At 39.8% G+C, this 16,812-nt stretch overlaps 2 protein-coding genes across 5 annotated transcripts in view; both read right to left on the bottom strand.

The window, feature by feature from the left end:
* The window catches only part of Faul2 (FAU ubiquitin like and ribosomal protein S30 fusion like 2), a 733,200-nt gene that overhangs the window by 518,524 nt on the left and 197,864 nt on the right, over nucleotides 1-16,812 (bottom strand). The gene's annotated exons all lie outside the window — the stretch shown is intronic.
* Nucleotides 1-16,812, bottom strand: part of Nf1 (neurofibromin 1) — a 233,101-nt gene that overhangs the window by 199,678 nt on the left and 16,611 nt on the right. The window contains exon 2 of one of the 4 annotated variants that reach the window (XM_063268411.1): nucleotides 7,300-7,387. Within the exon in view, the coding sequence (XP_063124481.1) occupies nucleotides 7,300-7,365 (66 nt within the window). The 5' untranslated portion in view covers nucleotides 7,366-7,387. 4 annotated transcript variants of the gene reach the window in all.

The raw sequence follows: 16,812 nt of genomic DNA, 5'->3' as shown, positions 1-16,812 counted from the left end.
GGGTGGGAGGGAGGGAGGGAGGGAGGGAGGAAGGAAGGAAGGAAGGAAGGAAGGAAGGAAGGAAGGAAGGAAGGAAACTGAAGTACCTCCCTATAGCTACAAAAATGACTTTACTTGGAAGAGAATAATGGAGTCCATGTCAAGTCTTTAGATGCCTGCCGCCCCTCTGCAATCTTCTGAAGAACTGTGAGCAAAAGCTACATCATGAAGCCACTCATGGCTTTTAGAAAAGCACAACTTTGAGATATTAAAATTGTCCATTTTTTTAAAACTAAACATGGTATAGACTTGTAATCCCACTGCTAAGGGAGGCTTACACGGGAGTCCATCACTCAAATGCTAACCCATGCAAGAGAGTACAAAGCAAGCCCAAGTAACTCGGTGAGAATCTGCTTCAAAATTAAAAAGTAAAAGAACTGCCGGAGAGACGGCTTAGCAGTCTAGAGTACTGGCTACTCCTCCAGAGGACCTAGGTTCAATCCCTAGCACCCACAGGGCAATTCACAACTATCTGTAACTGTGCTTCCAAGAACAAATTTATTAAAAATAAATCTTCTTTTAAAAATAACAAAATAAATGTAAAAACTAAAGAAGATCAGGTATACAGTCCAGGGATACAGTGCTTCTCTAACATGAACTACATTTTGGAAAATTGTGTAACAACAGTAAGTAATAAAATATTCAACTATAAAAAGTTAAGGTCAAATATGAAAGTACTAGTAACATAAAAACCATATTTGCTGACTATACAATTAAAATATAAATATTTTTATTTAATTTTTATTGAGAATTTCATGTGTTTACAATGAAATATGATTATGTCCAGCCCCATTTCTCCCCTCCAATGCCCCAGATCTCCACACATCTGCCTCCCAACTTCATGATTTTAAAAAAAAAAAAAAAAAACCTCTGAGACATCTCTCCAGCCCTTTTTTTTTAAATAGCCTACTGAGTCCATTTAATGCAGACCACATGTGCATGACTACAGAGTTATTGGAGCATGGGCAACCAACACTGGCCAAAGCTTAGGCGATTGTTCCCTCCCACAGCAGCTACCCACTACCAATAAATAGCTCCACTGTCAGAGTGAGGCCTCTCAATTCCTCCCTATTTAAGCTGGCATTTTGGCTGGCTTGATCTTGTACACTGAATTATAAATTAATAAATAAAACCAGACACTGGGGGTGGACACCTTTAATCCTCGTACTAGAGAAGCAGAGGCAGACAGGTCTCTGAGTTTGGGGCCCGCGTGGCCTACAGAGTTTTTTCCAGGACAATCAGGGCTATATAGAGAACCCTGTCTTAAAAAAACCATAAACAAACAAATACACAAACAAACAAAGATAGGAAAACATCTCAAAGACAATAAAATGCACTGGATAAAAGGAAAATTATAACCAAAAAATGAAAATACCTAAAACTGAAAAACAATCAAGAGCAAGGCTAAAGAGGCATCTCAGTGGTTAAGAGTGTGTGCTCTCTCTAGCTCAGTCTCCAGGGTCTATGTCAGGCAGCTAACAGAGTGCTGAGAATACAGCCTCAGACGACACACACACACACACACACACACACACACACACACACACACACACACACTTATAAAAATCTTTTTTAAAAAAGGAAAAACAGGGAGCCAGATAATTAGCTCAGCTGTTAAGAGTACTTGCTGGGGTTGGGGATTTAGCTCAGTGGTAGAGTGCTTGCCTAGCAAGCGCAAGGCCCTGGGTTCGGTCCCCAGCTCCGAAAAAAAGAAAAGAAGAAAGAAAAAAAAAAGAGTTCTTGCTGCTCTAACAAGAGGCCAGAAGTTTAATTCCCAGCATTCGCATGACAAGACTTTAATTCTTGTCCCAAGGGATCTAATGCCCTCTTCTGACCTCGATGGATGCTATACATTGTACATGTTCATTGCACATACACATACATACATACATGCATGCATGCATGCATGCAACATACTCATACACGTGAAATAAAATACATTTAAAAAGTAAAATATAATGAAATTCCAAATATGGAACATGGTTAAAGTAATCTTCTGCTACCTCCTGGAAGACGATCTATATCACCAAGCAGGCAGATACAAATGTTAATACACAACTCCACAACAGTGAGCAACAGGAAGACATGCTGGACGTAGCAGCACTGGGGTCACCGACTTCTAAAAATAATTTGGCACTGTGTGGTAAAACTGAGCATAATCATACATGCTAAAACTGAGCAGGTCTACTACTAGACATACATTCTCGATGGTCAGAAAAGCATTATTAATTACAGCAAAAACACTGCAAAACGGGGCGTAGCCCAGGATGGAACACTTGCCTAGAAGGAGCAAGCAAATCCTTAGGCTTTGACGTCCAGCACTGCCAGGAAAGAAGGAGGGAAGAAGAGAGTGTGTACTAAATGTTTATTATCAACAGTATAAATAGTGAAATATGAAACAGTTTGTAGCAGTAATGAGCTCCACAACAGACATAACACTTCAAATGCTTCTGAAAGACAAACACCTACAGTATTTCTGTATCATTAAAAAGTGTCAAAGACAAGTAAACAAACTTGTTTGGAGAGACACACACACACACTGAGCCATCTCTCCACCCATCATATACTCTTCTATACACTGATCCTCTGCAGTAGGAAACAAGACTTGACTTGGTGAACACAGAAGCACGTGCCCTACAATCCCAACATTTGGGAGCTGAAGCAGGAGGAATACAGTGAGTTCGAATTCTGCCTGAAAAAGAAGAGGTAAAGATGGAAGAAGGAAAAATAAATAAACTAACATTTAATAGATGAACTGACATTTAATAGATGAACCGACATTCCTAAAACAGCTCAATTTAAATCAAGTGCCTATGTGTAAAAATAACTAATATAAACAAAAAGGTTTTAAAGCATTTTAAAAAATATTCCCCATATATTTTACATATAAAAATTTTTTCCCATTGTGTATGTTTGTTTAAGGCAGGGTCTTATTATATAGCCCGGGGCTGGCCTCGAACTATATAGCCCTGGATAGCCTTAAACTCAAAGAAATCCACTGGCCTCTGCCCAAGTGCTGGTATTAAAGGTATACACTTTCATACCTGGCTGGGAGACACAGAATACAAATAAACTTCAGGCCAGTAGTTACAGAGGAATAAAGGGGATCAGAGGGTGTGAAGAAACCTTTTTTTTTTTTTTTGGTTCTTTTTTTTCCGGAGCTGGGGACCGAACCCAGGGCCTTGCGCTTCCTAGGCAAGCCCTCTACCACTGAGCTAAATCCCCAACCCCGTGAAGAAACCTTTATGTGCAACATTTTATAAAATAGACATACTTACACTACCTAGGTTAAGTGACACACACCCATAATCCCAGGCGGAATAGACTTAAGGCAGGAAAACATTAAGTCCTAGACCAGTGTGGGTTACACAGTAAGACCCATTTTCAGAATAATAAATTGGTCTGTCATAGTCAATCTTTACTGTCGAGCTGACAAGACTAAGAACCACAGAACCCTTCCCAACACATGGGAGGGTTTACAGAGATGCTTAAGGTGGCAGGAAGACCCACCCTGAGTGTGAACACCACTATTCTATTAGTGGAAGTTGCACACTCACTGAAATGGAGAATGCTGGGTCGGAGAGATGCTCAGCAGTTAAGAGCACCAGCTGCTCGTCCAGACAACCCAGGCTACATCCCAGCACCCACTTGGGAGCTCGCAACTGTCTGTAACACACTTCTAAGGGATCTGATGCCCTCTTTCAAATGATTTCTCACAGAGAGGAGAAAGAGCAGTAACTAAGACACCGTCCAGAAGTTAAAAGAGAGAGACTCTGTCCCCAATTTTTCTCAAAAGCAAATGCCACCCAACATGGAAGTTACTTGCTTCCCAAACGGATGGATGCACCATACAAACATGAATGTAGCTTCTAACAAATTATTAAAAAGTGACTGTCAGTTTTAAAAAACAGTAAAGTTGGGGCTGGGGATTTAGCTCAGTGGTAGAGCACTTGCCTAGGAAGCGCAAGGCCCTGGGTTCGGTCCCCAGCTCCGAAAAAACAAAAAAAAAAAACAGTAACGCCAGTTTTTGGTTCACTTCAACAAAATCAAGTGTTGCTCTCCTGACCACACATTACTATTCTCTAACTAAACAGAAAGGGGAGGGATACTAGCTATTAATTTTTATCTACAATACTAGATAAACACTTCGGTTATCAAAAATAAAAATAAAATTGTACATGGTAGTATCTTTTTTACTATTATTGTTTTGGGATTGTAATTTTTTTTAAAGGCTCTCATGTGCCCAGGCTGGCCTTAAGACTTGGTTGAACTGGAGAACTACCTGTCTCTTTCTCCCAAGTGCTAGGATGACAGGCGTGAACCACCACTCCTGGCACTTTCATTATTATAACAACCACTACTTAGGGTGGTTTTCTATTATAGACCTGCGGTGATTTTCCCCAAAACATCAACCTAATGAAAAGGTTTCATCCATAGGGTGAAACTTTTGCATATCATTCTGTAATACATCTATCTGTATTGACTTAAATTTTACAATTTTTTTCCAAAAACATTTTTAAAATATATTTCTAGAAAATATTGTCCTAAATATGACTAAAACCTAAACAACTCAAATGAGCTATACCTGAGCTCTACCTGAGCTATAATGCCTCAGCGCGCAAAACCCAATATACAATTTACAAAGTTTATAGTATTGAAAACCAATTACTCCCTACACTTGAAGTCCAAAGAAAATAAGGAAAACACCATTTTGAAAATTATTAATACATGAATTGGAGAGATGGCTCAGCAGTTAGGACCACCACTGGCGCTCTTCCAGAGGTCCTAAGTTCATATCCCAGCAACCACATGTGGCTCACAACCATCTGTAATGGGATCTGATGCCCTCTTCTGGCCTGCAGGTGTACATGCTGCAGAGCAAAACAAAAACAAAGACAAAAACAAAAAAGAACAACAACAACAAAATAAAACACATGAATTAACTGGGCAACTACTACTAGCAAACTTTAAATATAGGAGTGGGGTATAGTTTAGTTCTATTATGATGTTAAATGTCCTAGATTTAAAACTTATTTTGCCAGCTAACGATGTTGGTTCTTACTCTCAAAGGCACCCTGGGGCATCCTGGGACAGGCCATGATGCCTACGATTAAATGTCAAGTGTTTCTTTTCATGTACCCCAAATGATATGCGTGTGTGGACAGAGAAAAGGCAGAGAGAATAAGTGAAGCTATATATGAACAGGAAAGCACAGTGGTGCCTGCAGTCCCAGCTCTTCAGGGTGTGGGAAAGTACAAGCTTGAGTCTGAAGCCAGTCAGGGTGAAATATGGAGAGTCAATCTCAAAAAACTATCCCCCAACGTAACAACAACAGGGTAGACAACTGGTGTATCAGGATAAAGAGGTAACATAATTTCTTGACAACTATTACAATGGTGAAAGCATACCAAGAAAGCAACACCTACTGCACACAGGCCTTCACATCTGCATATGTTGTTAGAGCAGCCCAGGCAAAGACAGAAAGAAGCCAGGACCAAAGAGGAGAGCTGTGTTATAACATAAATCTAACTGCAGAAGCAACTTTGGAACTGGGCAATGGAAGAATCTACACATGCATGTAGGAAAAGCTTCGTCACTACTAACGGAGCTTTAATGGAGGATTCTGAGGTGACTGTACAGAAGCAAACTCCACAGAATGCCTCTGTCTTTTCAGAGATTACACAAATGCTTTTGAATGAAATGTTGAAGAAATGTGAACAGTAAAGGTCATTCTGATGAGGTCTCAGAAATGAGGAACATGTCACTGCCAACTGGAAGAACACAGACCCTTGTCACAAGGAAGCAAGGGCTGCTGGATACAGCACAATATAGAGAACTGCCTAGCATGCCAGGATCTGGGTTCCACCTCCAGTACTGAAAAATAAAAGTTAAAAAGTGGTAAAGACCTGGTATGAACTGTGTCCTATCCCAGCGTTTGACAGGAAATAGGACTTCTGAGTGGTAAATTAGATGTTTGCCGGATGAACTACGTAAACAAAAGCAGGAGCCGCAGCATGGCTTCTCTTGACTGCATATAGTAAATCCAAATAGAGAAGTGACTTAAAGATGAAATTTATAATCAAAAGGAAAACAAATATTTTATTTGGGAGCTTCTTCCTGGCCATGTTGTAAGAAAATTTATGTCTGGGAAAGCAACACCCGCAGTTCTACAATGATTTTTGTAACAGACTAGTGGAAGCCAGATGTGAAGCATCAAGGTAACAGAAATGACCACAAAGGCATTCAGGAAGTTATGGGTACTGCTCCTCTTGTCACAGGCTCAGAATGCCACAGCTTGGGAAAGAGCCTGTCAAAAGAAGGGTTTGGGTGGTCAAACCTTTGACTCTAGCCTAGAAGAGCCACAGACCAGCATTCCAACCCATGCCACACAGGCTGCCACTGCCCAGCAGAGCCATTAACACCAAGGCTGCCAAAGTTTTAAAAGCCCAAATTCCACTCCAGTGTGTGTGAAAGGCAAGATGTGGAGTAAAACTCATTATTCATGAGCCTTAAGATACACCGTTTACACTGCTGAGCTTTGGGCTTTCTTATGCAAGACCCACAATCCCTTTCTTCTTTCCTCTTTTTCACCTTTTAGGAATAAGAATGCCTATCTTGTGCCTGTCCCAAACTTGTATCTTAGAAGCAGATAACTTAACTTTACAAATTCATAGCTGGGCAACTTGCCTCAAGAGGAACAGCATCTTGACTCTCGCTTGTGATCACTTAGACGAGGATGAAACAAGACTCTAGACTTGGTGCTACTAGAACAGAGCAAACGTGCTCTACCTCCATATAACAAAGGCGTGGATGTACAGGACAATGGGGAGAATGCTACGGTCTGAATGTTTGTTTCACAATACCCCTATTCATATGTCGAAACTTAGCCCTCATTGAAACAGTTTTACAAGAATGGAAATTAGGTTATGGAGCCCTCAAAGAATGATTATGTCCTAAGAGGCCCAAGTGAAATAACATGACGGCTCATGCCTCTAATCCTAGCGTGTGGAGATGCAGAAGGAAGAGGAACTGTGATAAAGGCCAGCTAGACAGCAAGTTCAAGAAGCCAGCCTAAGCAATACACCTCAAAAATAAATAAATAAAAAGAGAGCTAGGGACGTGCTCAGTGGTAGAAGGCTCACCCAGCATATGCTAAGTCCCTGGGCTTAATCTCCAGCACCACAAAAAATAAAATTGGGGCCTACATGAAGAAAGGACAAGAAGGGACATTTAAGAAGCACAAGCCCTTTGACACCAAACCTGCTGTGTCTTACTCTTCACATTTTCAGTCACCAGGAGCGGGGTGGGTGAATTTCTGCTTCCCATTGTACTAGCTTTACCACAGCACCTAAATAGACAAAGATACCTTCTGAACCAGCTGCCTCCAAAACCACCAGTTGGGTTAATGCTCTGTTTATCTTCACTCAGAGAAAATATTTTCCTAATATTATTATTTAAAAAGTCAGCCAACAAATTTCAAAATCATTCTTCTTTTAGTCATATTAAAATAAGACGCCCCGTTACTGGTGTTAAAACGAAGCTGGAGAGGGGCTCAGTTAGTACAGCGCCTGCAAGACCTAACTTTGCTTCTTCCAGATCTATGCAGAGCCGAGCAAGGTGGCACATACCTATAATCCCAGTACTTGGGAAACAGGGACAGGAGGACCCCTGGGGCTTACTATCCAACGTCAGTCACTTCAACATCCTACCTCAAAAGAGAAGTGGAGAAGTCACTGAAAAAGCCCTCTGACCTCCCACACATTCAGGGAAGGGCAGGGAGGAAGGTTGGAAAATGATGATTTTTTTTTTTTTTTTTAAGAATGACTAAAAAGGCTAACAACATTTTATCAAATGTATAAGTGTGCTTTGTTAATTCACCATAAAAAAACAAACAGGGACAGATAAATGTTTATGAAGCTAACATGTAGCATTCAAAATTTTAAGACATAATAAAATACACTGGCAGACTTCACAATGTATCGATTTTAATAAGCTAAAATAACAAAAGGCAACAGTGAAGATTCTCATCTAGGTTTTTTTTTAACCTCCTTCACAGTAGTTGAGAAAATAGGTTTTGATTAACAAAGATGCTATGTGTTAGATGTGACATGGTGTCTATTAACAGTTTAAGCACCTGCCACTATGCTAATTTTACAACTTAGTTCAAACCAGAAGCTGAAGCTATTTAGCAGTGTGCTAATGGCCATGTGCTTTATTGGGCTGAATGAAAGAGAACTTCATTCATAAAACAGCAAGATGTAGATTAAAATAAACTTGGAATAATTGTGGAGAACAGAGCCAACACAAGTTTAACTTCCAGGCCTCAGTCTAGAAGCCCTTTCAACTTCAGATGAGACACTCAGTCTACTTTTAACATCCCAATGCTAAAATAATACCATTAGAGCTAATGGGGGGTGGGGGCAGTGAGGGGGGTGTTGAGAGCTGGACTCCATGGTACATACATTCCTAACAATGGAAGGAACAGAGACAGGTGGATTACAAGTTAGGAGCCAGGGAAATACTGAGAACTTGTGAGCCCCATACCCCCCATTATTTTTTAGATATGTGCGTGTGTGTGTGTGTGTGTGTGTGTGTATGTATGCATGCATGCATGTATATTATGGTGATCAATGCCTTTAATCCCAGTACTCTGGAAGCAGAGGCAGGTAGATGTCTGAGTTTGAGGCTAGCTTAATCTACAAGAGCAAGTTCCAGAACAGCCTGGGTGGGCTACACAGAGAAACAGTTTAAAAAAAAAAAAAATTACCGGGCTGGAGAGATGGTTCAGTGGTTAAGAGCACCGACTGCTCTTCAAGAGGTCCTGAGTTCAAATCCCAGCAACCACACAGTGGCTCACATCCATCTGTAATAAGATCTGATGCCCTCTTCTGGTGTGTCTGAAGATAGCAACAGTGGGTACTCACATACATAAAATAAAATCTTTTTTAAAAAATTACTAATAAACTTAATTAGGAAATATGAAGTTACAGAACCAAGAATTTCGCTAAAGGACTGCTGCCTCTAGCAGGACTAGAAGATTAATGTACTCACCAGACTTGTTAGACAATGTGAGAAAGAAAACTTTGTACCATAATTGAAGTTTGGAGTCTCTATGAATGTTTCTGCCCATGTTTATTTACCAAGGTTGACCTCTACTGAGGCTCCATTCCCATAACTAAAGGAGACAACTCTGACTTACAAGTGGCCACTAGGCCCATCCACATATCAAAGAACATAATTCTAGGGGGCAGGGCAAAGTCACAACTGTTATTAAGTCCTGGTCAGCCACTGAGACTCTGTGCTCTTAACAGAGAAAATATAATTCTGCCAGGTGAGCAAGATGGAACTGAGTAACAACTCTTTATAAATAGTACTCTTGTACTTGTGAGTCTGACAATACCTCTGCTGGGTGACTCTTTCATCTGCCCAAGTGGCCAGACTTGCAGTCCCCTGCTTGTTTAGATAGTTCAAAATATAAACTGGGGCTAGACCTGGAAAGGACTTAAGGATGGCAGAGTGTATGGAATGCATAAGCCAAATGTGTGCATGCTAGTATCATCATCTATTGGAGGCTGGCTCCTCTTTAGGCAGTAGCCAGAGTCAGGCAAGCGCTATTAAAGAGCCTTTCCTTCACTAAGCTCTCAGTGTACAGAAGATTTATTATTTCTATAACAGTAGCACATGCCTGTAATCCTACCATTTGAGAAGAGCATAGACAGGAGAATCAGGAGTCAAAGTAATCCCCAATACACAGTTAATTCAAGGCCATCTTGAACTACAAAACCATAACTCAAAGCAAAAACATAAAAAATAAACCAAATAGAGTGTGAGTGTGTGTGTGTGTGTGTGTGTGTGTGTGTGTATCTTTGGTGGATATTATAACACACACACATTCTTCTGGTGCAATAAATAAAAATCAAACCCTTGCACTCTACTACTAAGCTGCATCCCTATCTCAGAAGGGATGTTTTATATAAGACATTCATCTTTAATTTACTTGAAAACTAACCAAGTGAAACTATGGGAAAGGAAATAAATATTCCTCTAAACCAGGGGTTCTCAGCCTTTCTAATGCTGCAACCCTTTAAATACAGTTCCTCATGTTGTGGTGACCTCCAACCATAAAATAATACTCATTGCTACTTCGTAAATGTAATCTTACTACTATTATGAATTGTACTGTAAATATTTTTAGAGACAGAGGTTTGCCAAAGGGGTCAAGACCCACAAGTTCAGAACCATTGCTAGAGATCATAAGCAAAAAATTCAATGATTGAAGAGGAAAGATGAAATTGTGAACTGAAGTCAATATACAGTCAAGCCAAATAAAACAATGCACGACGAACAAGACTCCTTACAAAGAAGTGAAGATTGGGATGCGGATTAATGAAAGAACACTTACCTAGAATGAGCAAGGTTCTGAGGTCAATCTCAGCACCACAATCAGAGGGAAAGGGGTACACTTGCATCCTAGCACTCGGGAGATGGAGACAAACAGACTCAAGGGCTCACTGGCTACTAGCCATTCTAATGTACCAGTCTGGGTCCCAGTGAGAGACCCAGTTGAATAAACCGAGTGTCTCAATTAGATTTCTATTGCTATGATAAAACACAATTACCAAAAGCAACTTGGGGGAGAGTTTATTTCATCTTACAACTCACAGGTCACACTCCATCACTGAGGAAAGTCAGGGCAGGAACTCAAGGCAGGAACCTGAATGCAGGAACTGAAGCAGAAACCATAGAGGAAAGCTATTTACTGGCTTGCTTCTCACACTTGCTCAGCCTGCTTTCTTATACAATTCAGAACCACCTGCCCAGGGGTGAAATCAAGCACACTGGGCTGGATCAGACCTGCCTAGAGGCAATCTGACGGAGGCAGCATCTCAACTAAGGTTCTTCTTTCCAGCTATCTAGTTTGTGCCAAGGTGACAAAAAACAGAACAAAGCAAACAAACAAACAAATGTTAATAATTAAAAAACAGTCAGGACAAACAAGATAGAGCAAGGGAATTTTCTTTTGGAATGTGGTCTATGATGTGATGTCTATGTGCCAATATATGGTCTTACACTACATACCAGCAGCACTAATTAGACTCAGTGGAGAAAGAAAAGGAAGGCAGGCAGGCAGGCAGGCAGACAAAGGAAGGGCGTGAAGGTGGGAGGGAGTTGGAGGACTCAGGTATAAAATTACCAAAGAATAAGTAAAATAAATAAGTGAATAAAATTTTAAAAGATGGACAGTTCCTGAGGAATGGTACCTTAGGTTGACCTCTGCTCTACACACACAAGTGCACATGTATACATCTGCATATATATGAACATGCATCAGCACATTTTTTAAGCCCTGTCATTCACAACTTTTCCCTATTTTCAACTTACTCCCTTAGTTTCTTCCTGTCCTTATTTAACCATCTAAGCCTTCCAGTATCTCCTACACAAATCTCACATTCAGGCTCTCTAAATTCCTACAATCAATTCCCTGAGCTTCATTCCCATCACAACAATCTGTTATTCTCACTGTCTTTAAGGCTGTCTCCTCAAATCCATCTCCAGTATAACCAGAGAGACTGTTTAAAACATAAGACCACATATTCATACTTAAAGCCTTTCAATGGGTCCCTGTCACACACACGATAAAGTCAAACTCTTTCAACAGTCCACTGTTACGAATCATCTAAGCTAGAACTGTGTGCTGTATCTAGAGAAATTAATAGGGCACTATTAAAAACTTACATTCTTCAGACCTAGAATGATTTCTGTAGAGTAAGAAAATCAAAATAAATTGTTGCCAGGAAAAGTTTTCAATATCTGAACTGTGTTGAAACACTTCTACTTTAATAGGTCCACTGACATTTTTGCAAATCCACTGTATTTCATGATTATCTTGAAAATTAAAGAAAAATAAAAGTTTCCTCAAATTCTAATTCCCAAACTGCATTTGGAAACATTTATTCATGAAACATCATGTAGACTAAAACCATACAATACTGAATAAAATTGTTTACTTGGTTTGAAATAGTAAAAAGCAGTTCATATTATCTAATAGATGTACTATATTTGAAAGGCATATTTGTTCTAGAATTAAACCAATTTCTAATCTACAAATACTGATATAAACTTTATTTATTTTAAAATGTCAAATGATTGTATTTAAGATGATTTGATTAGAACAAGATGAGAAGGAAAGGGTCAGTCTACAGCCAACAAGATGGTTCAGTGGGCGAAGGTGCTGTGTCTGAGAACCAGTTCAATCCAGGAATGACATGTTGGAAGCAAAATGACCAACTCCCATAGCTGTCTTCTGACCTCCACTAACATGCTGTGGAACATGTCATAATAATACAAAACAGTAAGTAAAAATATAAATTCTTAAAAATTAAGAGCTATTCTTTAATCTGTTAAGACTTGACATATGCCAAACAGTTCTCTTGAAAAGCACAGAAAATCCTTTCTCAGAAATTCATTCAGTCAATTCTCAGTCTCTTCTACGTGCATGCCACATATACAATAGTGGGGGCAGGGGGAGCAAAAATCTTGGTCTTTCTGGAATATGTTTAATAGAGAAAATAATAATTAACAAATATGGCTTTAGAGTTCTAAAAATAAAATTCCCTACCTCTAATAAGAAATAAGGTCTTACATGTGGTTATGTTTTAATAGCTCCTTGAAGAGAAAAACTTTATAGTCTTAAGTTCTTCAGTTCCAACTCTCTCAATATTTCCACTGTGCTTTAATGGCCAGGCTGCATAGGTCTAACTAGTTAGATGCTCTTAGTCCAGTTATTTAGATTATTCTTCTGAAATACATACACAACTCTTCATTTGAAAATTACTAGGTCTAATAATAAAAAAGTAAGTCTTTTGAAATTTGGTAGAGCGGGGGCTGGAGAGATGGCTCCACTGTTAAGAGCAGTTACTGTTCTTACAGAGGACTTGGGGTCAGTTCCAAGCACCCACATGACAGCTCACAACTCTTTGTAACTCCAGTTCCAGTATCCAGTGTCCATTTCTGATCTTCACATTTACCAAGCACACACATACATGGCAATATATATACAGGCTAAAAACTCATACTCATAAAATAAATAAGTGCAAAAATTAAATTTGGCAAGCTATAATAGTATCAACAATGTAGTTTATAACAATGGACTTCTACCGAGTTCTATAAAATTTGAAACAATGGAAAGGTAACAAAGATAAATTTGTATGGGTAAAACTATATAATTCAAAACTCACTAGGTTTATACTTACTGTAGCTCCCAACAACTTCGTAAACTATAGTCATGGGGGTCATGAAAATTCTGGCAATAATGAAAATTTTCTCAGGTGCAACAATCAAAAATGAGTTGGTGGTACTCACTCCTGGCATCACGGACTTTCACTGCAGACTTGGAACACACAGGAGTGTGCTCTGAACTGCACACGCCATCATGAGACACACGTAACAACACATGGACAGGATCTAGATACTGTGCATCAGTTAGTCTTTTCATTACACATACAAAGTTTTCTGGGTTTTTTTTATAGAAACACAATGGTTTAATTATGAAAGGCAATGGCTTGCAATGTTGTTCTACCATGATCCCTCAACATGCAAATATCAAATTAGTTTACCTTTGGATTGGATTATATTAGAATGTTTGACTTTGAAAATTATTCTTTAAGTGGACTAGGGATGCCTCAGTTGGTAAAGCACTTGCCATGAAAATGTGAGTATAGAATTCTATCCCAACAGCCACAACATACATCTAAAATCCTAGTGTTGGGGGGAAAGACAAAGGTAGATCATTGAGGCTTACTAGCCAGCCAAACTACTCAAAATGACACACTACAGGTTTAAACAAGAGACCCTATCTCAAGAACTAAGGCTGAGAGCAATTGAGGAAAATACCCGACACTGGCCTCTAACCTACAACCTCTCTTTGAGTTGCCGCTTTAGCCCACACACCAAACACACGGGCACGCGCGCGCGCGCGCACACACGCACACGCACACACACACACACACACACACACACACACACACACACACAGAATTCCATTTGGGATTACAAGAGAATTTCCAACACTTTCTGAAATGACCCTAAACATATCTCTGTCATTTTGAACTATATATGTATTTACACAAATGGCATTCTCAACATGACAATTATAAACCAAAATATCAATCACCTCTGAAACACAATACAGATGCTCTACACTCTGCAGTATCAAACACTCCAAGGTTTACTTTTATGTAAAAATAACCACATCCATTGCATTAGCATGCATATTTGCATTCATTAAAATGATTTTAGTTTTATGTACATTGGTGATTTGTTTGCATGTATGTCTATGTGAGGGTGTCAGATATCCTAGAAGTGGAATTCCAGATACTTGTGAACTGCCATGTGAGTCTTGAGAATTGAACACAGGTCCTACAGAGGAGCAGTCAGTGCTCTTGCCACTAAGCCATCTCTCCAGCCCCTTGCATTCATATTAAATAAATGGTAAAATCACATTTATGCCAAAGAATGTTTTTAAAACAAATTTCTTTTTATTTACTAGGAATAAATGTTTGAGGCTAGAGAGACAGCTCAGAGGTTAAGAGCACTGGCTGTTCTTCCAGAGGTCCTGAGTCCAATTCCCAGCAACCACATGGTGGCTCACAACCATTTGTAAAGGGATCCGATGTCCTCTTCTGGTGTGTCTGACGACAGCTATAGTGTATTCACATATATAAAAAATTTAAAGAACAAACAAATAAACAAAAAAGAATAAGTGTTTGATCTATTTTATGGACCTATATACCCCTGGGCTGTGTAAATTTTTCTCTGGCTATGTTAACAAGTAGAAAAGGTTTAGGAAGCTCTGCTCTATATTGTAGAAAGAGCAATTTAACTTTTTTTAAGTCTATAACATAACTATTTTGTTTTCCTTTCTTTTTTGAGACAGTGTTTTACTATATAGTCCAACTGTCCAGAACTCAGCATCTCAAGTGCTGAGACTATGGACAAGAGTCTTGTTCCCACCCCCCAAACTAAAAATGAAATGCTCACAAAGTATTGACGAGGGTTAACTGCTAATTACAGTGGACAGAAACATACTTTTAAGGAGAAAATAAGTCACATGTATACATATAGAATTATCATAGATATGCTCATATATAAATGTTCTAGACAGACTTGCATTTCTTCCTGAAATGTTTCTGCTGCCATCATTAAAGGACTCCAGAGACACATTGCTTATGACAAGACACACTGTTAACAGTGCTTCTGAACAAAGAACTCCCTTCATAAGAGAAGGAATGCAGTTGGGCTCTGGACTTTAGATTGCTTGGTCTCACGACATGGGCCATCGCCCCAAAGCAGATGTTCTAATAGGAAATGATATTGAGAGAGCAATTGCACAGGGCTGGTGCTCCTGTCTGAGAGAGAGCACTTACTCTCTGAATCAAATCCTGCTTTCTCCATAGCCAGAGAGCATAAGTCTAGAAATAAAGAACAGCAGTAGCTGCTCTCACTCAGCCTTAAAAACTCTCCTGGCAGTTTTGCTCCCAATACTTCCAACTCAGACATCTGTGGTTTGCATGCTTTGATTCCTGAGAAAGAAACAGTACAAGCAGAATCCACTGAAAGATGACACTGCTTAGCTACCAAACCAGGCTCTCCCAACCTCAGCATTACTGACGTTTTTGACTGGATAATTCTGTTCTTTACTCCCCATCCCCAAGCACTGTCAGATCCAGGTCAGATGCTTTATGTCTACCCACATGATACCAAGAGCCTCACCTTCCCAAACTTGTACCTATTACAAATATGTCCAAATATTGTCAACTGTCCCCTGGAAACTCCTGGTTGAGAATCACTGCACTATATCCATAGTCAAAGGTCACTCCATTAAATGGTGTAACCCATTCCCACAACCAAGGAGATATAACACTGATACTACATAAAGGAAACAGAGAAGACTGGAACCTTGAATCCAAGAAATGCCTCTAACCTCATACTGTGTAAGAGCAAAGGTTAATATAAATCACTACACTACACTGCAGGACACTGCACTTCACTGCAGTACACTACACTGCACTATACTACACTGCACTGCAGTACACTACACTGCACTATACTACACTGCACTGCAGTACACTACACTGCATTGCACTATACTACACTGCAGTGCAATACACTGCACTGCACTGCAGTACACTGCACTGCACTATTCTACACTGCACTGCAGTACACTACACTGCAGTGCAGTACACTACACTGCACTGCATGATACTACACTCCACTGCACGATACTACACTGCACTGCAGTACCCTACACTGCATTATTCTACACTGCACTGCACTATACTACACTGCACTGCAGTACCCTACACTACACTGCACTATTCTACACTGCACTGCAGTACATTACACTGCACTGCACTATTCTACACTGCACTGCAGTACACTACACTGCAGTACACTACACTGCACTGCACTGCAGTACTCTATGTGCATACACACACAGCAGGCGCCTGGACAGACTCATATTCTCCTGGATAACGGGTGGATTACCACAACACCTGACGTCCAAAATGATGGTCAAGGATATATGAATCAGGCAACAATAGAAAGAAGTTACACCTAACAATGCTCCTGTCTCCACTCCCCTATTAAGCTAAAGTTACAGTTACAGGCACATATGTGGCTAACCTGGCCTTTTTTATCAGCGTTGGGCTCCAAACTCTAATCCTCCTGTTTGCACAACAACTGCTATATCCACTGAGTCATTTATCTTACACA

The sequence above is a fragment of the Rattus norvegicus genome, chromosome 10, assembly GCF_036323735.1.
Source record: "Rattus norvegicus strain BN/NHsdMcwi chromosome 10, GRCr8, whole genome shotgun sequence".
Taxonomy (NCBI): domain Eukaryota; kingdom Metazoa; phylum Chordata; class Mammalia; order Rodentia; family Muridae; genus Rattus; species Rattus norvegicus.
The sequence above is the reverse complement of the archived record's forward strand: the minus strand, read 5'-3'. Positions and strand labels throughout refer to the sequence as shown.